Source organism: Thamnophis sirtalis, unplaced genomic scaffold, assembly GCF_051295495.1.
Source record: "Thamnophis sirtalis isolate CommonGarterSnake01/CBP01778 unplaced genomic scaffold, rThaSir2_p1.2 scaffold_4, whole genome shotgun sequence".
Taxonomy (NCBI): domain Eukaryota; kingdom Metazoa; phylum Chordata; class Lepidosauria; order Squamata; family Natricidae; genus Thamnophis; species Thamnophis sirtalis.
In genome coordinates this window covers 90,516,967-90,541,125 of record NW_028261384.1, presented here as the reverse complement: position 1 = coordinate 90,541,125, position 24,159 = coordinate 90,516,967, and the positions used below count along the sequence as shown (strand labels likewise).

The window sequence follows — 24,159 nt, the reverse complement described above, 5'->3', positions numbered from 1 at the left end:
TCCCAATTGGAGCAGGGAAAGGCGACAGGTGAAACCTAATTAAGAGAGGCGTGGCCTGGCTTGAGACTTAGTTTGCTTGCTTGCGAGATAAGCTGCTGCTGCTGCAGAGGTTTAGTAGCCCCAACGTCGGTATCGCTAGTGCTGAAGGTGAGTTTTCTGGGGCATCGTTTTGGCAGCGTGGAAAGGCTCCATGTCCTTTCTGTAGACGACTCCGTTAGTATATGTTCGGATGCTTATGAGTGTATGATATTGGGGGGAGGGAGACCAAAGTTGGGGGAGTTTTTGCTGCTTGGTTTTGTGGAAGACAAAATTGGGGGGGGGGGTGAATCTGATGGGGCGCTGCCTTTCTATGCTCGCGTTCGTTCAGCATCGCCTTTCTTTGCCCAACCTGTAGTTGATGGGAGGATTGGGGGACAGGAATAACCCTTCGACATCTCTTTCCGGGTTACCTTAGGGCAGGATTTGGCTCCTGCAGATGTCAACCCAACCATCCTGCAGGTACTGGCCTGAGGCTAACAATATTAAGAACCCTCTTCTAAGCTGTTGACTCCTCCTAGAATCACCAGACTGCCAAAAATGTCTATTAAAACAATTCTCGTGAGGAGTTAAGTGTGTGATGGGAACCGCCAGGTCCAAGTCTTCTATCCAATGAGATTTCTTTCCTAGTGCTTTTAAGAGGTGCTTTTCCTACCGGATATAATCAAGCAAGTTTGTTGGGTTTGATTATGATTGTGTCAAGCAGTCTGTTGGGTTTGGATGGCTCCAGGGTGTGAGATGCACATGTATATAGCTGGACAGATTTAGACTTTTGTAAGTCTGATTTGGAAATCAGCATTTGGAAATGTTGTGGTTTTTTAATATATAGCTCTGTTTGCAAGTTGCTACATTCACAGGTTCTTCTGAGGTTGATACTGCTGACCCTGGATAAACAAACAGCTTGCAGTCTCCCTGACTTCTCCATTCAACAAAACATGGTGGAAAATGGTTAGAGCAGAGAGATGATGATGGGGGTGGAAAGCCTTGTAAGGCATTTCATAAGAGGGGAAGTTAGTTTTCCTCAACAGCCCCCAAGGATTTTAGAGCAACAAATGAAGTTTCTGGCTTTTCAAATAAATTTCTGCCTTGTTTTTCTTTACAATCACTTGATGCCTGCTGAGAATTGTGTGTCTGGCTGGGAAGGAAAATTGATTTAATTATCCCAGAGCACAATTTTTTGTCTCCATTTCTCGCTGGAGATATCTTGCAGAAGTAAATTTCAGTGCTTCAGGTAGTCAAACCTATATACCAGAGTATATGTATGGTATGGTATATGTAGAGTATTTTCATACCAGATGGCAGCTGGAAGAGTCTGGGTTTGGAACAGGCTCCTGTCATGCCTTTCATTTTCAGGATGGAGTTGAGAACTGCATAAGTGAAGAAGGGAAAGTCATTGCTCAAATTCACCTGATTTTCAATGAATCTGTAATGGAAAGTGTGAATGACTTTGGGAAAGAGATGCTGCCTAGGAAAGAATTGGACAAGAGAGGCAGGAGAATCAGTGGTTTTGTGAGGTCAGAGAAATAAACTTAGGAAGGACCCACCCTAATGGATCAAGCAGTTAATTGTAGTGCAGGAAATCTGTACTTTCAAACTTGCAAGTTTCTGTTAATATAGTCTTATAATAAAATAGAGATGTATTTCATCTAGTCATGTTTCCTGGAGGACTGACAAAATCTGAACCATCACTTTCCTTTTCCCAGCCTTGCTCAAATCATATGCAACATTCTGTTAAGTAATTTCTCTTCTTGCAGTAATTGTTTTTCAGTACAAAATCTCAGACTTTTTATTTGTAACCACAAGCTGTATGTATAAAAAAGATTGAGGGCTGAAGGGTTCACAAGCTGTTACATTTCATTTGGCAAACTTAGATTCTTCTCTGGGCCTATTTAATGCCTTGAGAGACAAAAAGGTTTACTTCTGAACAACTATAGTTCTGAGATTGAGGTAGTGAAAAAAGGACGTTTTCTTATTTACAGACCAAAGGTTACTGAATTTGTGTGGTTTATCAGAAGAGGAAGGACTATGAATTTTGTGTGCATGTGTGATTGAGATTGGAGAATGTTTATATTGTTTGAGAAACTGCATAAACATCTAAACTTTCCAAATAGTCTGTGTGAGAATAAGGGGAGTACATGCTTTTAGCAGTTTTCAACCTCTTACTTGAGGTCAATTTATTTTTTTGTCAAATGATTTTACACTGAAGTGGTAATTGCTGTGGAGCAGGGGCTTTGGGATTAGAGCTTGTTAATTATATATATACACATACATACATACATACATACATACATACATACATACATACATACATACATACATACACATATACACACACACACACACACACACACACACACATTTTAACTAACTTGGAATTCATTTGTGACTATCAAATGGTGCAAGAGAATATGGAAACAAAAAGAAGGAACTGAATAACCAGTGATAATCAGTTCCACTATTCTCACAAGCAGATGTTTCTGAATTGTCACACACTGAGTTCTCCTTGTTTCAGTTTACTGCATCATTCTGATAATGATATTATGTAGCTGATTACTACTCTGTGGGGCAACTCATGTAATGTATTATGAAGCATATAATAAATATGTGAGCAGTACAACTTGGCTTCCTTAATTAATGATTAGGTTGGATTAGGTTGAATCATTTTTTCCAGATCAGATTATACAATGTGATCTGGTGTATATATCAATCTGAATATTGGAGGGGTTTTTTTTTGCAAACAGCTAAATAGCTAAAATTTATGAGCTTCTGTTGCAGAGGTTTAATTGGTCCTTTTCTAAGTGACTTCTGCATCAATTGAAAATGCTTAGATGTATCACTTGTAAAGAAAGTAATTTTATGGTTGTAATAATCATAATCAAGAACTTTTTATTGACAATTGATCAGTAAACTAGCTTCAGTTAAATCTAAGGGGAATAGAAAAACTTTGACTTTGTGGTCTTGGATACAGCCCACTCTAGGATGTCAGAAGTGGGTTGCTATTTAAGTATTAAACCTAGGTAGCTAGAATATCAGTTGGTATGATTTGTTTCCTAAGATAAACATTATTATCTATTCATGAAAAATTCTGGGCATAAATGGCACCCTGAAGATTTTAATTTCTTAATCTTCATAAAATATAAGAGGTTCTGGGTGTAATAATAATAATAATTTCAGAATGTTAAATTACTGGAGCTTGGTTACTCTTCCAATCAGCAGGATCCTAGAATACATATATAAGGCTTTGTAGGGAAAGTCAGTAGTGGGATTAAGATATCCCAACCTTCTCCAATCGCACATCTTTAATTGTCATCTATAGATTATAACTCTCTTGGCTAGAAGAGGATAATTAGAATTATGGTCTCTTACATCGCGGGAACATACAATTGGATGTCGCTGGGTATGGTTTCTTCTAGCGGGGGTGTTGAATCAGTTATGGACTTTCATGGGGTATTTATCCATTTCTAGGGAGATATGGTTGAGAGAGAGAGAGAGGGCAAGAGTGCACATAGACGTGTGTGTATATGTATATGTACTCACACATACACGCAGATGAGTTGTACAATGCTTTGAATTACGTTCTAAAAATAGTTTAAAGCATTTGTATGCACAAGAATACCACTGTTTTGGAATGAATCAAAAATGTTATATAGTATCAAAATTGAATCCTTATAAATTACATTAAATGTTCAAATGAATTGCTGTTTTCTTCTAAACATTTTAATTATTTGACTCATTACATGAAAAATGTAATGCTTAAACATTTTCTCTGAAAGTGGAAAAAACCTAATAAAACATTGACTGTAGTGGTGATATATCTCTTGCTATCAGGTTTTCCTAGGCTTTACAACAAAAGTTCATCCACGTGATCTTACCCTCCCTGTTTTAATGACTGTCACATGAGGTTCTTTTAGCTGATCTTCCTTGTTGAGTCACTAAATAGCTTATAAGTCAGAATTCTGTATTATAAAGGTCATTGGCAGCTCTTAACTTATGAGGAGTGGCTTGGTGAGACTTTTCCTTGGGGAACTGACTATTTCACAGCAGTGCAGGGCTCTGAAGCACCTCACTTCTTTATTATTCTCCTATCTAGGTTCATGGCTAGGATGTGGGTGCACTTCGTAATTTTCCTGTTATTGAGCAGGACAGCCTCTTCTTTGCAATGCCCTGATGGGCAGAAATGTGAAGGATCTTCAACATGTTGCAAGCTCCCTGAAGGAGATAAGTATACCTGCTGTGACCAGCCCCAGGTAGGAGTTTTTGTTATGTTACTCTTCTGCTAAGGATGGGGCAGAAAATGGTTTCCTAAAAAGATAGAAGCATTTCCATTAGCAAAGCTTGTATTGATTACATGAGTAAAACTACATAAGGAAAAATGCTGATAGAAGAGAACATATGTAGGTCAAAGAGATATATATGCTCTTTCCAAGAACACCAAGTACTTCATTTTTTTAAAAAAGTCTGAATATTGCTGTTTTAGTGACTAGCTTTGTTATAGGGCATCCAGCTTCTCTAGAGTTGTTGACACTTCCTGAAATAATACTTCTATATTAGATTTTGCAACTTGCATAGTATCTTGGGGGATGGGAACAAAGTTGCCTGTCATGTTGTTGCCTCATCTTTTTCATTTATAGTTCACAGGAGCATCTCTTCGCATGTTGCCCCCAGAGAGCAGGAATGAGGTATCTAGTGTTGTGTGCCCTGATGCTAGCACATGTCCAGTGACGCATTCCTGCCAGGTCACCCTGAATTCCACCTTTGCCTGCTGTCCTTGGGAGGAGGTGAGCTTTGGACCTGAAAATAAGATAAGGGCTGGCAAAGATCAGAATACCTTTCTTAATAGAGCTAATTTAACTGCTTTGCCCCATACCTCTTGAGTTATTCTTATCTGCATGCCAACTCTATTTTGTTCTGTACTGAACTGATATGTACCAGATTAAGGGAACAGCGTTTAACTTCCAGTGGCCTTCCAATGTAGAAGATTATAATTAATATTCTTTATTGTCGAGAAGAAGGCGGGGCTTAGCAGTGAGAAGATGGAGTTTTAGGCTACTCCTGAAATTCCTCTATACCAAAGGATTTTTGGACGGGTTCTTTGAACCCCAGCTGTCCCGAAGACGACAGTGGAGGTGGGGAGGGACCCAGGACCCCAGAGATAATCGCAAATCTCTGGGGGAGGGTATTAACTCCCCGTGCCAATTCCTTTTTGGATTAGCTGTGTGCTAACTGAAACTGCAGGTCGCCCCTAAGAATGGAAGAAGTGATATCATCTGGTAAGCTGATTTTATTATCCAAGAGAGATTGTTCCTGTTAAAAATCAAGCTAATTGAAAACCAAACCAAGAAGATCAGCGGCGAATTAGCTTTTCTAATGGTTTTATGACTGGTGGTTACTTTACCTCTTAAATGCTTCAAGAAGCTCCGCGATATTCTCCCCCCTCTGAATCTCCCTAAGTGGATCGTAAAACTTATTTCCTACTAACTAGCCCGTCACGATTCGACATTTTTATTACTTTACTATCCAGCTTTGTTTACAACTAGATAAGATTGACAGCCGGTAAGAGACTAAAAAAAAAAAAAAAAGTAAAAAGTGCTTCGAAGCCTCTGGGGAAAAAAAAGAGAGCCTTTATTTTAACTACGACACATCATGGCATCCCAAGATACTTCCAAGACTTCATTTCAGACTCTTTTCTCTCCGTGTAGAGAACTTTTTCATTCTTACCAAAGATTGGAAACAAAACTGGATCAATTTATTCTAAAATATGAAGCTAAAACTGAGAACGTTGAATGCTTAAATGTTCCTGAAACACAAACGGAAAATGTGAGAAATGGTGTCTGGTCTATCTCAGAGGAAGAGAAGAAGGGGGAAGCCATAAAGACGGCTCATTTAAAGAGACAGTGTGCAGAAGGAATGGAGAATCCACCCTTGAGAATTAAAGTTAAATTGGGAAGCTTTATAAGCCAAGAACAACTTTATTACTTCATCACTGACACTCAGAATCCAAAGGTGCCGAAATATTTTTGTTTGGACTTGCTTATGGAAACATTTGGTAAATTTATTCAACGAATGGCTACTGGACGGAGGAAACCTTGTGGCTGGAGGGACACAGGCTGACAGATGGGACAATAAAATTTAAAATTAGCTAGATCGGATTACTTTAATTTGTAATAGATATAGCTGAATAATGACTGATATGGATAGCAATATATATAATCTGGAACTGGCTGATAGATTGTTGAATACAATTGAAAACTAGTTAAACCTAATTGCTTTTCTGTGTAACAAATATTGTTGAATAATAATTGATATTGATAGCAATGTATATAATGTGGAGTTGACATGATAATTAACAATTGGATATGAGAAAATACTTTTAGATTACACATAAAGAGTATTAACTATAATAATTAGCACTATTAAAAAACTAAATAGAATTCATACAATCAAATGTTAATTAATACTGGGAAAATGTTATGATATATGATATAATTGAATATTATGGATGTTTAGCTAAAATAGAATCTAGATTGGATTACTTCAATTTGTAATAGATATAGCTGAATAATGATTGATATAGATAGCAATATATATAATTTGGAATTGGTTGATAGATTGATGAATATAACTGAAAATTAGCTAAATCTAATTGCTTTTTTGTGTAACAGATATTGCTGAATAATAATTGATATTAATAGTAATGTATATAATGTGGAGTCGATATGATAACTAACAATTGGATATGAGAAAATACCTTTAGGGTATACATAAAGAGTATTAACTATAATAATTAGCACTATTAAAAAATTAAATAAAATCCATATAATTAAATGTTAATCAATATTGGGAAAATGTTAGGATATATGATATAATTGAATATTATGGATGTTTAGTTAAAATAGAATATGAGGATTTGATGATAATAGAGGATTTTACAAATAAGTAAATGAACTGCCAGCATGTGTTATGGACTAATTCCTTAGCATAACTAAGGATGAAGGATGTTTAAATAATTATAATAATTAAAACCGGAGGTATAATGATGTTGATATGGTAAATATTCGAGTTAAGATACTTGAATTAATAGGAGTCAATCGAAGAGAAGCACCAAAACATGTTGTAACCAGTTGATATACTTCCTATTTTTTCATAATAGATACCTGTGTTTTGTTTTGTTTTTCTGATTGTTGTCTTTGTTTTTTTCTGTATTATCTGTAATTGATTGATATATTAAGAAAGATGTTGTACCAGTTTTAAACTAAAACTAAAAAAACATTTAATAATAATAAAAAAAAAATTCTTTATTGTCATTGTATCCAATGATCCAGCTATCTGGGAATGTTGGATTTATAGTTCCTAACATCTGGAGATTTATTAGATCAGAGAAGCTAAGATAAATATTCTAATACAAGGATATCTGAGGATCCTGGATTCCTCAGATACTGTTCAGTCACTGCTTCTTGTATCCCAATTACATTGGGGAGGATAGGTAATAATAGTACACTATCATTTCTAGAGAGCAATATATTTCCCATATCTTTCCTGTTCGGATTTAGTTCCTAGATGGAGGTTAAGTAGAAATGAGAAACTATGAGGTTGAAATGATTTAGAATTGTATAGATAACTGATGGCTTTGGAAGCTTTTATTTTAACTTCCCAGAATTCCCATGGCATATGGCCATATTAGTTGAAATTCTGGGAATTATAGTTCCAACACATTTAGAAAGTTCCAGGTATGGAGAAAAAGAAATGTGTTGACTAAGAAAACCAACAGGAAGAGAAAGAGGACTGTAGTTCTAGAATCTGAAGGCATACTACTTGCAATCTTAGTAAAAAGCAGAGATAAATTATTACCGAAGGAAGAAAAACCTTCTGAGCACACGTGTGGTGGCTTTATTCCCTATTCTTAGTACAGCAAACCAAAATAGCACACATATCCTTTGTTTCTTTCCTGCTAGTTCATAATCATATTTGATAATTAGCACATGTGTTTGAGAAGTTAAACTTCAGGACTTGTAACACTCCAGTTTCCAGTTAGATCTTATGCTGTACTTTGCCTCTCTTTTATTTCACCTCCAGGCTATCTCTTGTGCTGATGGACATCATTGCTGTCCCCTTGGCACCCACTGCAGCACTGATGGAAGAGTCTGCATGGAAAATGAAGGTATTTGGAGACACGGTGGGACAAACTGGAATCATAGGAACAGTAACAATATTTAGTAATAAAAATAAACTCTCCCAGTTAATTCAAGGAACACAATTCAATGCTTTCTTTAAGGGATATCTTCGTTTCACTAGGTTAAACAAATAAAATAGGCTAAATCTTCTTTTTTAATAAAAAGACTAGAATAAGTTATTTTACCAGTTGGACTGAAGCACACAATTTGATACCATATTGAAACCCCCAAAGCCTTAAAAGATGTTTTCTCCAGAGTTGTTGCAAGTTCTAATAATAAATGTGATCAATGGATGAAACTGAATATTGTTTGCAGAATAATCCTGCTAAATAGATTTAATTTTAATATAAATTAAGTTAGATTTAAGGCCTAGTTTACTTGGTATATTGGTTCTTCCTGTGTTTATTCTGCCAGGAAGTTTATTTTAAGCTGGTTTTGATTTGAAAACAATGTCATCTTACACAGGAACTTCGTGGCATAGACAAATCAAGCGCCAGTTATATGCAGAAGAGAGAAAGGCTTTACATTTCCAGGCCTTCAAATTTAAGGTGTCACTTCTAAGTTTTACTTATTTTGCATTCCAGAGTCAACCTCTGCTGTCATAGTCAGGGCTGTTCAATGCCCAGATAGTGAATGGGAATGCCCAGATGACTGCACCTGTTGCTTGATGGCTGATGGATCCTGGGGATGTTGTCCAATGCCAGAGGTATGGGAACTTAGATTTGGGCAAGTGAAGGTATTTTCATGCAGAGGTAAAATCTGGCTCTGATTTTAAAAAAAAAACAACAAAGTCCCTGAATTACACTCTCCTGTCCATCAGTCCAGAAATTATTTGGGTTCAGAAACTCTTCGTTTGTACAGCAAGCAAATCCAAATGACTTGCATCACTCTTGATTACCCAGAATTGCATTTATCTTGTGAAGGCTAAATTTCAATGCAACATTCTGTTGCAAGTCTTTTTGGCCTACAAACCAACAAGGTTGAAAGTGGAAGATAATCAGTGACCAAATTCCGGTAACATGAAATTTTGGTACTTTCCTAGGACTGGGGATTGGGAGAATCGTGGTGTTCCTCTCAGAGGCATTCCAGTCCTATTTTTACTTGTTCCTCCTGTCAAACATGTGCCCCCAAACAAAACATACTAGTCACTTCCTACCATTGATTTATTGTAGGCAATCCTCCCACAGCCCCATCTCCCAAGATCCACGGTCCTTCAAAACGTACCCACTTTTGCACTGCATCATAAAACATCTTATTCTGAAGTCTTCACAATTCTGTATTAGCTTTTCTAAAATATAAGAAAGTGTTGGTCAACATTTAGGTTCTTCAGTTTGCTGAAATGTCACCAATATTTTATTTTTCAGTTACATAGTTCATTTGGGGTTTTAATAGGCAGAGGAAGCATTGAATCACATTCTTGAATCACAGTTTCTGCTCAACCAGAGTTCTGAGCAGCTTGTCTCAGAGTCCAACCAAAGGAGAGCTTTTCATTTAGCTAGGCAACTGCAGAGACTAGATGTATTTTTAATAAAACTTTTAAGAGGTGTGTTAGTACAAAACTGTTCATTGAGCACAATAGGAAAAGATAATGGTGGGGATTGATGATGCACTCATCCCCTTCTTTTCCCCAGGCATCCTGCTGTGCAGACAAGATTCACTGCTGTCCCCATGGCGCAACTTGTGATCTAGTTGAGGCACGATGCCTTGAAACTTTTGGGGAACAGCCTCTTTTAAAGAAGTTTCCAGCAAAGAAACGGACCCCGGTGTTAAGTATGGAGTAAAGAAATAGAACTAGGCTTATTGTAACTTTTCTGTTGTTCATCATGAGATTTGCACTTTAATCCAGTGGTCTCCAACCTTTCTGGTATCAGAAATTTTGGAAGAAAAATTTGGAAGAACAGATTGCTAAGGAGGGAATGGCTTCCTGTGCATCCTAGATCATGCACAGGCACACAGAAAGCTTCACTTGCTCTCCCACCACTTGCACAGTCCAGTTCCTAACATACCATGGACCGTGACCGGTCTGCACCCAGGAGTTGGGGACCCCTGCTTCATTATAATTGCTAGGTTGAATAGGCTGGGTGATGCTTTCTCTTCAGCATTCTATGCTCACCAATGGTGATAGCAATCCATTACATTGTCCATCTTTCCCACAGAGGCCTTTTATTTCACCTTTTGAGAAGATAATCTTTTCTCACCTTGCAGATTTGACTCAAAAAAACATCTGTCTTGGTAATCACTCTTCTTGTCCAGATGCGGCCACTTGCTGCCCGCTCCCAACTAGCGGATATGGTTGTTGCCCTTTACAAAACGTAAGTACAAGGTAGGATTACCCAACTAGCAACTTGGTGTTTTAGAAGGAATTTCCTATGTGTGTCTATTGACATTTGCAGCGCTGGGGAGAGGTGGGGTTAAACAAAAGCAAGACGATAGATGTTAAATTATGTGCAACCACAACCCCTTTTGTATGTGTGCTTACAAAAGGGGCAGGGCTTACATCACAGTGCCATTTCTGGTGACAGGCAACTATGCCAGACTGCAGCACTAGAATACATTTTGGCCAAAGGAGCAAATGGCTAGGAGTGCCAGCATTATTCATTCAGGATATCTGTCCCTGCTCATAGTGGGAGTGAGAGATATTGGGGGATTCCATGTCCTTAGCTTCCATCCATGCCCTAACGCATCACTGGACTTTTCTTTGAGAAAACTGGAATGGCCTCTGTTTGCTAGGTAAATTTTTCTGGATGCCAGTTACCTTTCCAGAGTTTCCTTAGTATTGGGATTTGGAAAGCTATGAAATTAATCAGAAGGTAGTCCTTTAGCCAATGAATATTTGATAGCATGACTGAATTAAAGATTTTCTACCTTGTTTATTCTCCCACATCTTTTGCTGGTATCTTAAACGAATTACTATAATGTGCCATGAATTACTTGTTTTCACGGCTATTAGGATGAGTTGTGTTGCTCCATTAGAATTACTTTTAGTTGGGGATCTGGTTTTCTCTCTTGGTTTTGTCTCTGCATATTTGGTTCTATCTTCTTTGAATGTTGCACGTTATGTTTATATTTTGATGTTTTCAAAGTATTTGCTTCAGTCGTTTGCAATATTTTTAGACATTAGGACCCAAGCAATTAAATTTAAGGGTCATTTTAAATGGCCAACATTTTTCAAGTTTTTTGTAGTGTTCTCCACTTTGTTCTTATATAAAAATAATTAATCACATACAATTCTGAAATTATTTATTTTTACTTACTGCAATTCTGTAGACTCCACATGAGCTATTAAGAGTAGTCTGGCTCCTTCAATCTAAGATGCAGACTCCAGATAAACTTGTTCACCAGAAGGAGACCTAAGTTATAAGCCTAGTAATTAAGTAAGACACACTGTTCTTAATTGAAGAATGATCATGGGTGCTTGGCAGCATATTTTTTTTTAATCGAAATTTTTTTTAAAGTTTTACAAATATATGCCTCCCCTCCCCCCTCCAAACCCAACTCCCCCCCCCCAATCCCCCCAACCTCCCAGAGCAAATATAGGGTATAAACATTAACATCCATATTCTAAAATAAGCTAACAGACTTTAGCATCATCCCTCACTTGTACTTTAACTTCCCTTTTGTAAAGCTAACTTTAAGCAAATTGTATCATTCCTTGCTCATTCACTCATAAACTATCTGGAATTTCTTAATCCCATATTTATTCTGAATATAGTCAATCCATCTTCATTCCATCTTATATTTCTCATCTGAATGGTCCTTAAAATATGCTGATATTTTAGCCATCTCTGCTAAATTTGTTACTTTTAGTGTCCATTCTTGAATAGTAGGTAATTCTTCCTTCTTCCAGTACTGCACCACCAATAGTCTTGCTGCCGTTATAAGGTTCAAAATCATATTAGTCTCTATGATTGTACAGTCTGTAATTATACCTAACAGGAATAACTGAGGAGTAAACTTTACCCTCTTTTTAAGAATATTTTGCATAATCCACCATATTTTTATCCAAAATGCTTTAACCTTTTTACAAGTCCACCATATATGGTAATACGTAGCATCAACACTATGACATCTCCAGCATTTAGGTTGTAAATTCGGATACATACAAGCCAATTTTTTAGGATCTAAGTGCCATCTATAAAACATCTTGTAGAAGTTCTCAGATTTGGAGCTTGCATAAATTTTACGTTCCTTACTCATATCTTTTCCCATGTATCCATTGTTATTGATTCTTCAAAATTTTGTGTCCACTTTATCATACAGTCTTTAACTAATTCAGTTTCAGAGTCTATTTCTATCAGTATATTATATAACCTTTTTATATGCATTGGACTTTGATCCCTAATTTGTTTTATTAGATTGTCTTCATTCTGCGTGATGCCAATTTTCTGGTCTTTTTTCCATCTGGCCTGTAACTGACCATACTGAAACCATGTTTGAATTACCCTTTCCTCTTTTAATACATTCAGAGATTTTAGCTGTAATATGCCTCTTTCTGTAGTGAGAAGCTGTCTATATGTGGTTACATCCTGTTTTTGTTCTATGCTTATATTCTGTATTGTGTGTCTGGGAATTGCCCACATGGGTAGCTTGTCATTTAATTTATATTGATATTTTTTCCAGACACGCAATAGAGCATTCCTTAAAATATGAGTTTTAAAAGTCTTATCCACCTTTTTATCATATATCAAATAAGCGTGCCAACCATATACCAAATCATATCCTTCAATGTTCAGTATTCTATCCTCCGTTGAGTTGATCCAGTCACTAATTATTGATAAAACTACTGCTTCATAGTATAATTTTAAATTTGGCATTTTCAAACCTCCTCTCTCACGTACATCTTGCATTATTTTAAGTTTTATTCTTGGTTTCTTCCCTGCCCAGACAAATTTATTAATACCCTTCTGCCAGTCTACCAAATTTGCATCTTTTTTAAGTATTGGTATCATTTGAAAAAGAAATAAAAACTTAGGCAAAACATTCATTTTTACTGCTGCTATCCTTCCCAACAAAGACAGTTGTAGTTTTTCCCATTTTTTCATCTCTACCTGTATTCTATGCCATAATGGTTCGTAATTGTACTTATATAATTTCCCATTTGAGGTTGTAATATAAACTCCTAAATATTTAACCTTTTTTACTATCTCACATCCTATTATTCTTTCTAATTCTTCTCTTTGATTTGTGTTCATATTTTTAACTAACATCTTTGTTTTGCCTAGATTTATTTTAAATCCAGATACTTGACCATATTGATTAATCATATTCATTAAGGCCTTAGTAGATTTCCCTGGTTGGGTTAAAGTTACAACCAAGTCGTCCGCAAATGCTCGTAATCTGTATTCGTGATGTCTAATCTTAATTCCCTGTAAGTCATCTGACCCCCGTATTTTATTCAGCGATAACGGCAGCATGTCTTAAGGTTTTTTTCCCCTTTGTCCAAGTTTGGTAGGTGCAGGCAGTTATTGTTATCTGACATTTGTGATCTCAGCTTTTTCTTTCCTTTTCTCACTAGGCTGTGTGCTGCAGTGACCACCTTCACTGTTGTCCACAGGGCACCCAGTGTGACCTGAAGCATTCCATATGCACCATGATGCCTGAGGGATCATGGCCCATCACTCACCTCACTGCAGGCCTCCAGACAGGTGAGGTGATTAGGTGCTGTGCCAGGTCACTGGCCAAAAAGAAGTGTTTTATGTAAAATAAGGGTGCCAGAAGAAGCTTCATGCGGTTAGAGAGGAAAGCCAATTTTTAAAAGAAAATTGAATGCTAATCTCTTGGGAAGAAAAGGCATGAGGCTTTTTGGAATAAGGAGAAAAGCAGCCTAAGGCACTGAGAAGAGTAGGTTTTTTTTGTTTAAAATAAAAATCTTTCCCATATGTTTTGCATGCTGGACTAATTTCTATTTTAAATGATGGTGGATTGGGTAGTGAGTAGGGATTTTTCTCAGTTCAGTGCTCAAAGCAGCTGCTACATTTCACCATATGGTAGGGCCCTAGTGACTCATTTGGGAAACCACCGAGGGAAACAATTCTGAACAAGATGGCTGGTGGATCTAATTCAGGAAGCAGGTTTTTATGGCATGATTCTTCCTCCACAGGTGCAAAAAACTGTATAAAATATGGCGTGAGGGGCGGAATCTTGTTTTCTGAGAAAATATGTATGCTTTCTTCCAAAGGAATTTAACAGCTTTAAAGCAGGGGTCCCCAAACGTAGCAATTTTAAGACTTGTGGACTTCAACTCCCAGAATATGCTGGCTGGAGAATTCTGGGAGTTGAAGTCCGCAAGTTTTAAATTTGCTAAGTTTGAAGACCTCTGCTTTAAAGATTGCAAAACTTTCCTGTTCTGAGCAGTGTCTATGGAAATAATGGAAACTAGAAACATTGTTCATTAAGATGTAATGTGCAAGAGACTAGGATGCCTATGACTTATCCAATTTCTTGTTTCTGTTCTGCACTTCCTAGCAGAAGGAGAATAATTTTTGCATTAGCATTAAATAAATCAAAATAAGCAGATTTGAGACACTTTATAGTACTTTTTCACATTCTGTAGAAATCAAGTTAACTGAGAAACTCATAGCTATAAACTGATTATGAGTGCAGATATATATGTTGATGTTAAGACCACCGCTCATTTTCTTTCCCCAAATTGAGCACTTAGGGTAGGTCCCGCCCCCCTTATAGGTTCCAGGAGTTATCTTAATTGTTCGTTGCATTCCTTCTTTCCATATGCATATATTCTAGATTTTGTGGAGGAATTGCTGGGTTATCATTCACAAAACCCAAAACCTTGATTGACAATTTTAGAAGTTACAATATAGCCAATCTGGAAAGTACTAAATTGGGGAAAGCAGGTCTATCAGTTGCTTAAGGAGATAGTGTGGAGAAGGCTTTGTGTTCTTTGAACATAACAACTTTGTCATTTTGTAGCTCGTGACGTTCAATGTGATGATGAATATTCATGCCCAGATGGAAATACTTGCTGCAGGACACTCTCAGGTTCTTGGGGGTGCTGCCCAATAGAGGAGGTAAGAGGAACTATTTTTGTCAGAAGACATGGCTAATTAACCTGGAAACTTGATGGGCGCCATACTTGGGGTGGTGGTAGGAAGAGATCTTTGGTCTTAGAGGAACTGAGCATATACTCTGCAGATCGGCAATATCAGCTCTTATCCTGGTATTTGCTATTTGAAAGTATCCTTCAGAGAAGACTTCAAAAAACATATAACAGTTGGAATTGGGACAACTGGCCAGATGGGTATTCAGTAAAACACACACACCACACCCTCCTACCTCCTAGGGGCAAAGAATTCCATGATGGTCTGATTATCTTTTGTCTTTCCCAGGCCATATGCTGCCTAGATCATATCCATTGTTGTCCAAAGGGTTACACGTGCAACTTGTCAGAAGGCACCTGCCTGAAAGATGGCCAAAGGATTCCTTTGGTACCCAAAATGGACAAAAGCTCCACAACAGCCTCAGAAATAGATTCAAGCTCTACAGCATCTTCTATAGGTCAAATAGTCCAGTGTGATCCCTTCACAGCTTGCCAGGATGGCCAGACTTGTTGTCGCCTTGCAACAGGTGCTTGGGGATGCTGCCCATTCCCACAGGTGAGAAGAGACCTAAGGGTATTTAATGCTATTGTGGGGAACACAGGAAATGTGAAATTGCTTTGTTTCCTGTCAGGAGCTTTCTAGTATTTGCATAGTTACGTAAATAGATGCAAGAAAGGAAAGGGTGATATTGAGTCTGGTCTATGAGCGAAGAAAAAAAGGGAACTAATCTTGATTAAGTGCTGTTTTCTCAGGTTCTGTCAGTTCAGTCCGCCTCTCATTTCTCACTTAGATTGCTCATAGTTGGGATCCCTTGAGGTGTGCACAAAAATTGTAATTCCTTCTTAAATTATATGCATCTCAGTTGCTAGGCTTTTCAGGATGTTCCTGTTGTTAAAAGTTTGAGGGGGAAAATCTTGGAAAAGAGAAGGGGGTTTATTTTTGTTTACTTACACTTTCTGTATGATTTGTTTCTGCAGAACTGCAGCGGAGTTGTTGACTCCAATATTGCCCAGTTATGGTTTCGCAACTACTCACCTGAGAGGCTTAGGTCTATTAAAAAGTCAGGCAATTTTTGCATAGCCGAGAGCAACATTTTTAAAAACCTAGCATTATGGGGAACCAAAGGTTTCTGAGATTGTGCAGTAAAATCAGCAGTGGGGCATATTTAAGTCCTTTCTTTGATGTGGTTTGAGATCTGGAGGCAGAAGGGGAACTAATACAAAAGCAAATTTACCAATTTTAGCCCTTTAAAAAAAAAACCTAACACTGGCAATTTGATGTGGCAGCTTTATGGGAGGCCAAATCAGCAATTTCACATGGGCTTCAAGTTCTTCATTCTTTGTTTCACAGGAAAGGCTCTAGGAAAGAAAAAGGTCTGTCTTAACTTGTGCTTTTCCACATTCTTCGGCTTCTTGTAGTTGGACAGCAAGAAATGGGGTATCATCAGTTTGAGCCTCCAATCAGAAATGGTTTTCAGATGAAGTTGAGGGAAGTTTGCTTTACTTCAGGGTAGGAATTCCTTCTGGTCTAGTAGGCCACTGATGACTTTCAACCCTTGATGTGACCTTCCTCTCTCCTGCCAGGCCACTTGCTGCCGGGATCAGATTCACTGCTGCCCCAGTGGTTACATCTGTAATTCAGCAGGCACTTGCGTAAAAGATGGAGAGCGTATGCCTTGGGTGGAGAAGACAACAGCGATTGTTGGCAACTTCCCTTCAAGCAGGGATGTGAAGTGTGATGACCGGTTTAGCTGTGCAGATGGACAAACATGCTGCATGCGTTTAGGAGCCTGGGCATGCTGCCCCCTCTTTCAGGTAAATTGAGGATTTCAAAGCAGGATAAACAGTTTTCCTTCTTGGATAAATGGTTGGTTTATTCAATCACCCATGGAGTCTCATAGGAAGAATATACTTGCATACATTACCTTTGGGGCATTTGGGACAGCCTGACAACAGGCCATTCTACTGGAAGATCTACCATGAGTGGCTGAAGTGAAAGCCTTTTATTGGAGAATTAGTGAATCTTCCCCAATCTGATACCTTCCATGTGTTTTGCAAGATAACTTCCATTCCCCCACTTCTAAAGACATCGGAGCTTGCTGATGGGATTTTGATAGTTGATCTTAGAAGCCCAGGTTTCTCTCCAGTCAGTAGGTGGTGATGGAAATCACATTCAAAATATGGTACAAGAAAGAACTTTTACCATGAGAACAGTGGTGATATATGTTGTTTGTGTAGGAAAGCTGGCACATTTAACAGCCACAGTTAGAACTGGCAACTCTGTCGCTAAGGAATTCAGTTGCTAAGTGAAACATCACATGACCCTGAAAGGCGTACAATGTTACTTACCATCTGTTCATTAAGCAAGTCATCACAGATCATTATGCAAGGCACTGAATATTTGTGATGTGCAATTTTACTGCCAGTTTCTCCATTGGCTCTGCTTGTCAGAAGCCTGATATGCAATGCACAAGTAGCAATCAAGTGACTGTGGGATGCAACAGTGGGTAAATATGAGGACTAGCTATAAAGTTACTTTTTCAGTGCTGTCATAAACAGATGTCAAGTGAGATCTACTTATAGTATTTTTCTTTCATAGAACAATTTCAACAATAGTGTTTGGCTTTTTGGATCATCATAGCTATTTCTTTCTCATAGGCAGTTTGTTGCAAAGACCAAGCATATTGTTGTCCTCATAGTTACACCTGTGACATAGAACACAGTTTCTGCATCAAAGGTGGGGGCCCTTCCCAGGGGATCTTGGTGACTCCCATTCTGGTGAGGCAGGAGACAGTGGTGAAACATGATAACTTCAGCAGCTGCAAAGATAAGGAGGCCTGCTGCAAAATGGCCTCTGGCAACTGGGGTTGTTGCCCTTTTCCAAAAGTAAGTCGGCTTCAGAAAGCTCGGCGAGGAAGCCTTGATGTGAAAAGGCATGATTAATGCAAGACCAGACTCTTGTGACGATCAATTAAAAAGTATAAATATGAAAGATTGATGCTACTACTATATATGCTAGCAGAGGTCAATATTTCCAGCGCTGGGTGGTCACACACATTTGTAGGTTCTCCCAGTGAACTTTAGCAGGGTTCCTGGGAGGTAGGAGAATATAACACCACCTTTTCTCTCAGCAGCCATGCTGTTGCCTTTAGCAGCAACTGCCCTCCACCAATAATCAGTCTGTTTTCCATAGCTCATCTGAGCAATGCAAAAAGTGAAGAAGTGTCCCAAGCAGTTTTTCAGGGTGCAAAAACTGTGGCCAAGCAATAAAAGATGCCCATCTTTGTCTGAGAAGAGTTGTGTTGTGCTAGCTGGGAATGATGGGACTTCTTGGCCATCACATACAAAAGCCAATAATTTGGGGAAAGCTGGAAGAGTCAGCTGGATAAGAATCGGGGTAGCTATTATAAATCTACTACTAAATTTATCTCACCTTCTAAGGGCAAAATGAAAACAAACTAAAATATCTGCTAATGCAGGTATTGATGGTGTTCCTTTCACAAACCTTATGCCGTTGTTCTGTCCCCACTATACGTTAGTCTGTATGCAGCTCAACATGCAGCTAAAAAAACCCTATCCTCCAATAAAACAGACCATGTGCATAGAACTGGATGCTTTATTGAAAGAACAGGGTGTGGTGAAACGGGGGAAAATAATAATACATATACATACATACATGATGTATACAGAGTAGATACATACAGAATACATACAGAACTAAATACAAGATAGATAGTATTGAGTTATTGCTGAAGATAACAATTAATAAATACAAGTAATCTAAATCTCACCAGCGATGCTCTGTGTGTGGGATGTGGGTTTGTCCTTGGATGACCATGTGCCACAGATTTAAGTTGGATTCTTCTTTCTGCTTCTGGTGCTTCCAAATGCTAAAGGAAAATGGAGTCTGGCTTCCCAGCGTGCATTTGTTTTGAGAGTACAGGCTGCTGGATAAAGGGATTGGGTCAGCTTCAAACAATATAACTGGTATTTGTCCCTCTGGCCTAGAGAACAACAGTATATAAAGTTCATATATTGGGGCATGATACCTGCCCTTTTTCCTTTGCAGATATTTAGCTAATCTATTATGGCAGTTTAACAAGGCAGGAAAATGTTTTGTAAAGACTACATTAAATAATTTGAATCTTTGTAGAGAGAGGCATCTGAAACCAAGTCTAACTCACCAGATTAGGACTAACACCTTTCTGGCTGTTTCTTTAAACAAGCCTTTAAAAAAAAAAAAGCAGTATTACTGTGCAATCTCATGCAAGTTCTTTTCATGGCACCTTTGGATTCTATTTAGCTTGGCTTTTTTTCTCAACCTCCTCTCTTTCCTGCAGGTGGTCTGCAGCTCAGACCATTTGCATTGCTGCCCCAATGGGTCTATTTTTGATCCAGCCACAGGCAGCTGTGAAGAAGCAAAACACTCTGCCTTGGGCTCCTAAACTGTTGCCAGCTGCCCAATGTGAGTGCATGCATAATTTCCCACTTCTTTCCTGTTCAGGTGCCATTTTATGTGTGGAAATGATACTATGCCTGCTCCCCCAAAAACCTACATGACCTGTTAATCAAGGCAAACTGTATGTTGTTATTATCCCACTTTTAAAAATACATAATAAGGCATTGAAGATGCTGAATTCTCCTGCCTTTTGTTTTCTCCACAACCTGCGAGGTGAGGTAGGCTGAGAGTGATGGCCTTGTCACCCAATCAGCATTTGTGCCTGAGGGAGGCTTAGAAATCATAAGTTTCCTAAGTTCTGGGCCAGCATCTTAACATTATCACAGCAGCAAGAACAAAGGAAGAAACGGAGCCTTGACAAGAAAGAGAAGAAATGATTGTTTACACAATTGAAATTGGGTTTCTGCAGATGTCCCATCTACTGCCTAGGGTGGGTCCATGAAGAAGGACATTGGGGGAGATGGTCTCTAAAAAAGCCAAAATGGTAGCCATAATTTTAAAAAGGTGTGGCGTTTTAGTCATGTGATCATAGTCCCTATCTTGGCTTTTTTTTAATCTCAGAAACACTGCTGGAAAAGGCTGTGCCCTTCCTATAGTTTGTTTTTATAGGCACAGGGAGGTACGAGATGTTGAAGTTTCAATCCTTTGCTGGATCTTTACAGGCTTGAAAGTTAACGAAAAGAAATTCCAGTATTTGCATTGGGCTGCCCGGCAAGAGCTTCCGTACTTACTCCCATACTTGCCATTAATTTAATCCCCTACGGTCCTAAATGTGCCCTTTCACATGTGCCCTGTTATTGTTGTGAATTAAGCCTGGAGGCAAAGCTAAGACTTTCCTTATTATCAAAACAAGCACTATATCTGGAGACTCACAGAGCATCTCCTTGAGAGAAGTGTCGTCTATGAGCCATTCAGAGCTTGAGGCTATTCTGTTTTTTTCTATCTAATTCATATCTTAATTCAGACATTTTAAATTTAACAAGGAAATAGGAAAAAGAAGGAATAAAGGGGTGTTTCTGTCTTTTGGACAAAGGTCTCTTTGAAGCAAAATAGAACCATGATAAAATTAGTTCTATTTAGTTCCCTTAAAATTTTCCACCATAAGGTGTATTTTTATCTCAAGCCAAGCAATACCTCCTCTCTTGCTTTCTACAGGCTGTTTGCTGTGAGGATCACCAACATTGCTGCCCTTCTGGCTATACCTGCAATGTGGCAGCCCAGTCTTGTGAGAAAAGGCAGTGGCCAGGCCTTGTTGATGCTGCAGGGGACCTGCTGACTTCATCACAAACTGCTGTCTCCAGTCAGGATGTCTTGTGCGGTGAAAAGCACTACTGCCACACGGGCCAGACCTGCTGCAAGGTCAAGAGTGGTGACTGGGCCTGCTGCCCATATGAAAAGGTTAGTGCCAGTTGTTGTTGTTATTATTTATTAAATTTATATTGCTGCCTATTCGCCCATGGTGACTCAAGGCAGCTTACATAATTTAAAACCACATTAAAAAAACAATAAAACTAATAAAAGAATCAGATAAATGAATGTGATAAAATCACTCCCCCCCCTTCCCCCTCCCTAACGGGTCAGGTAGATGTCACCGGCAAGAGACGTTCTGTCAGATAACTTGGTCCCAAGCCAGGAAGGATTTAAAGGTGACAACAAACACCTTGAATTGCATCTGGGATCAAATTGGCAGACAATGCAGCTCCCGCAGGAGAGGTAATACATGTGCACACCGGGGTCTGCACAAATCATGTGGGCCGCTGCATTTTGCACCAAATGGAGCTTCCAGATGCTCTTCAAAGGCAGCCCCATTGCAATAGTCAAGAAGGGAAGTAACTAAAGCATGAGTGACTGTGAGTAGGGATTGTTGGTCCAGGAAAGGGCATAACTGACACACAACCCACAGTTGTGCAAATGCTCACCTGGCCACGACCGTCACCTGCTCTTCAAAGACTACTGAAAAAGAAAGAATTCTTCAGAAGCTGAAGAACCTACTGTTGCTGTGATATAATGTAAGCCCCTGCATTACACATAAATTGTAGATGCATGATTTAAAGCTATTTTTGTCTTTAATTATTAAATATTTTTCCAGGTCCTCCTTCCTCAGCTTGTAAATTTATTGAGAACCATGTTAAGAATTTTGAGCGATTTTCTTGTTTCTTCATTAAGGATTCCTTTCATTACCTCCTCTTCTATTTCATAGGGAACCTGCTGTCGTGATCGGCGCCACTGCTGTCCTTCTGGTTTCTATTGTTCCCTGTTTGGATATCATTGCTACAGAAAGTCCCCTCTCCGTTGGGACACTGGCACCATCTCCCCACATTCTATTGAAGCCCATGTTCTGCTCTGAAGTGCCTTTTTTGGGTGGATTTGCTTGAGGCCTTGAGTTAAAGTGAGCTGTTTCAGGAAGAGTGGTATAAGGTGGTGAATGAACCAGGGCCACTTTTGCCAAATTGCTATTCAGATCCTAAGGGATGCCTTCTATTCTACATTTGTCACCACTCTAGGCCATCTTCACTTATATTAAGTCAACTTCTTTACTTCTACATTTCTTTTTTTCCCCTTTCCATCCATGATTCACTGCCCTGTCCAAAGTCATGAAGGGTATAACCTGTAATCTGAAAAAGGTGCCATCCTGGGGTTCTGCTCTGAAGGTTTCATGGGCGCAAAGACTGTCTTTGCCTCAGTCATTCCTTAACCTTGAAAGAGAAGGGTGTTTCAATGCACTTTCCAAAAAAGAAAAATAGATTGGCAGATGATTTTGCCACATTGCCCCTTCCAGCCTTGTCCCACCTCGCCCTATCCTCTTCCCACATGGCCTAGTGTATTGCTCTGAATGGCATCACCTGGATTTCTGAAGAGCAAAAGTATCTTTTTTTCTGATAGTGTTTGCAAAATACAGAGATGCTAATTGTCCAAATGAACCACTGCAGGTGTTGAGTCACTTTTGTTTAAAGAAGAGCTGCCCAGCCCACCCTTTCATGAGATATAATAGCAATTTCTTCTTAAGATCTTACTTTGTAGTAGCCCCCCTTCCCTTCTTTAGAAAGGCTTAGCATTTCTGCAAAGAGATGCAAGCTTGCTTCTCAGACAAGTAATAGACATTTGTTTTGCTTCAGTTGATATGTGGATTTTGGCACCTAAGCGGTTAGGAGGGAAGATGGTTGTCTTTTATTATCTAGGTGTGTTCTGTCCTGTGATTTCCTCTCCTCCCCCCCCCCCCCCATGCAGAAGGAGCACATTGATGCTGCTCCCCCACCCTTTATCTTTTTTTAAAATAAGAAACTTCAACTTACAAGTGACAGGTGTTCTCTGTTATCAGACCTGGATGCTATGGTTGTATGAAAAAATCAAATAAAATTTGATCAAAGTAATATTGCAATTTTATATTCTTAATTCTACTTGTTAACAAACGTACAGAAAGTTACATGAGAGGGTTTTCCACATGGTTTCTCACTCATGGATTTGGTTAATGGAAAGTTTTTAAGTATTTTGGTTTTTTCACCTGACTTTGAGACCAGGGGAAAGAATTCGATCTCTCTACTTTTACCCAGTATCTTCTGGGATCTAAGTTTTGTCCTTCCTTATAGGAACAGCTATCCTACAAAACGTTTTGTTGACCCCCCTCCCCCTTGGCGTGCAAAGGGCAGATTGCAACAATGCAAAAGTAGTATATCCTAAAAGTACACCAAAAGAGATTGTATATCTGATCATCAAAAGGGTGAAAATGTATTTGATCTATTCTTGCAGCCATTCCAATAATTTTGAATGCACAAACATTCTATTGTACTTTTCATTTCTACAATGCATTATTGGAGTTTTTGGGGAAAGTTTATTAAGTGAACTAAATAAAGGCAAACCTCATTCTATCTAATGCTGATGTCTGAAAACAGTAATGGGAAAATATTTTCCCATTGCTTCATCTTCAAAGCTACTCATCTGTTGCTAAAATTGCTTGAAAACCTTGATTTTATTATTTGGACATGGGGGGTGGGGTTTGTCACTCAATCCATTCACTTTGCTTGTCTAAAAAGGATCTGAGATAATTAGAATTCTGTTATCACCTGATATTTTATCCAGGGGGGGGGGGAATCTGAAGTCATGCAGACAACATTTTATTACCATATGATCTTTCATTTCCACAAACCTTGTTAGTATGCCACCCATCTTTCAGTGCAAGAAGAAACATGCATACACATGAAATTATGGGTGCAACTATTAATAAACCTTTTGAATCCAAAATAGGCTACATTTTATTCAAGGCAAAGTTCAGAATAAAGCTTATGAACTAATTTTTCTCCTTTTCTTTTATAGCACCAGCCAAACATTTGATTATTAACTTTGTTACTTGATTAAATTCAATTGAGCAAATGAATAAAGGTTCCATAAAATATTTATTTGGTAATTTTTTTCAGCTTCTCACTAAATGTAGTTTTGTA

The 24,159-nt window shown here is 38.5% G+C and overlaps 1 protein-coding gene across 1 annotated transcript; it reads left to right on the top strand.

The window, feature by feature from the left end:
• On the top strand, positions 1-23,094 carry GRN (granulin precursor). The gene is made up of 13 exons (XM_014076430.2): positions 1-147; positions 4,127-4,283; positions 4,668-4,814; positions 8,110-8,194; positions 8,792-8,913; positions 9,839-9,977; positions 10,413-10,519; positions 13,723-13,852; positions 15,138-15,235; positions 15,554-15,820; positions 16,849-17,079; positions 20,879-21,121; positions 21,924-23,094. The coding sequence occupies exons 2-13, from the start codon at positions 4,131-4,133 to the stop codon at positions 22,068-22,070; spliced, it is 1,869 nt and encodes a 622-aa protein (XP_013931905.2). The 5' UTR covers positions 1-147; positions 4,127-4,130; the 3' UTR covers positions 22,071-23,094.
• The last annotated feature ends 1,065 nt before the right edge of the window (positions 23,095-24,159 follow it).

Bases quoted from the DNA above. Each gene is read 5' to 3' on its own strand.
- GRN (XM_014076430.2), top strand. From the start codon at position 4,131: ATGGCTAGGATGTGGGTGCACTTCGTAATTTTCCTGTTATTGAGCAGG. The intron at 4,815-8,109 runs GTGAGCTTTGGA...TTTCACCTCCAG, and splicing joins CCTGCTGTCCTTGGGAGGAG to GCTATCTCTTGTGCTGATGG. The intron at 15,236-15,553 runs GTAAGAGGAACT...TGTCTTTCCCAG, and splicing joins GGTGCTGCCCAATAGAGGAG to GCCATATGCTGCCTAGATCA.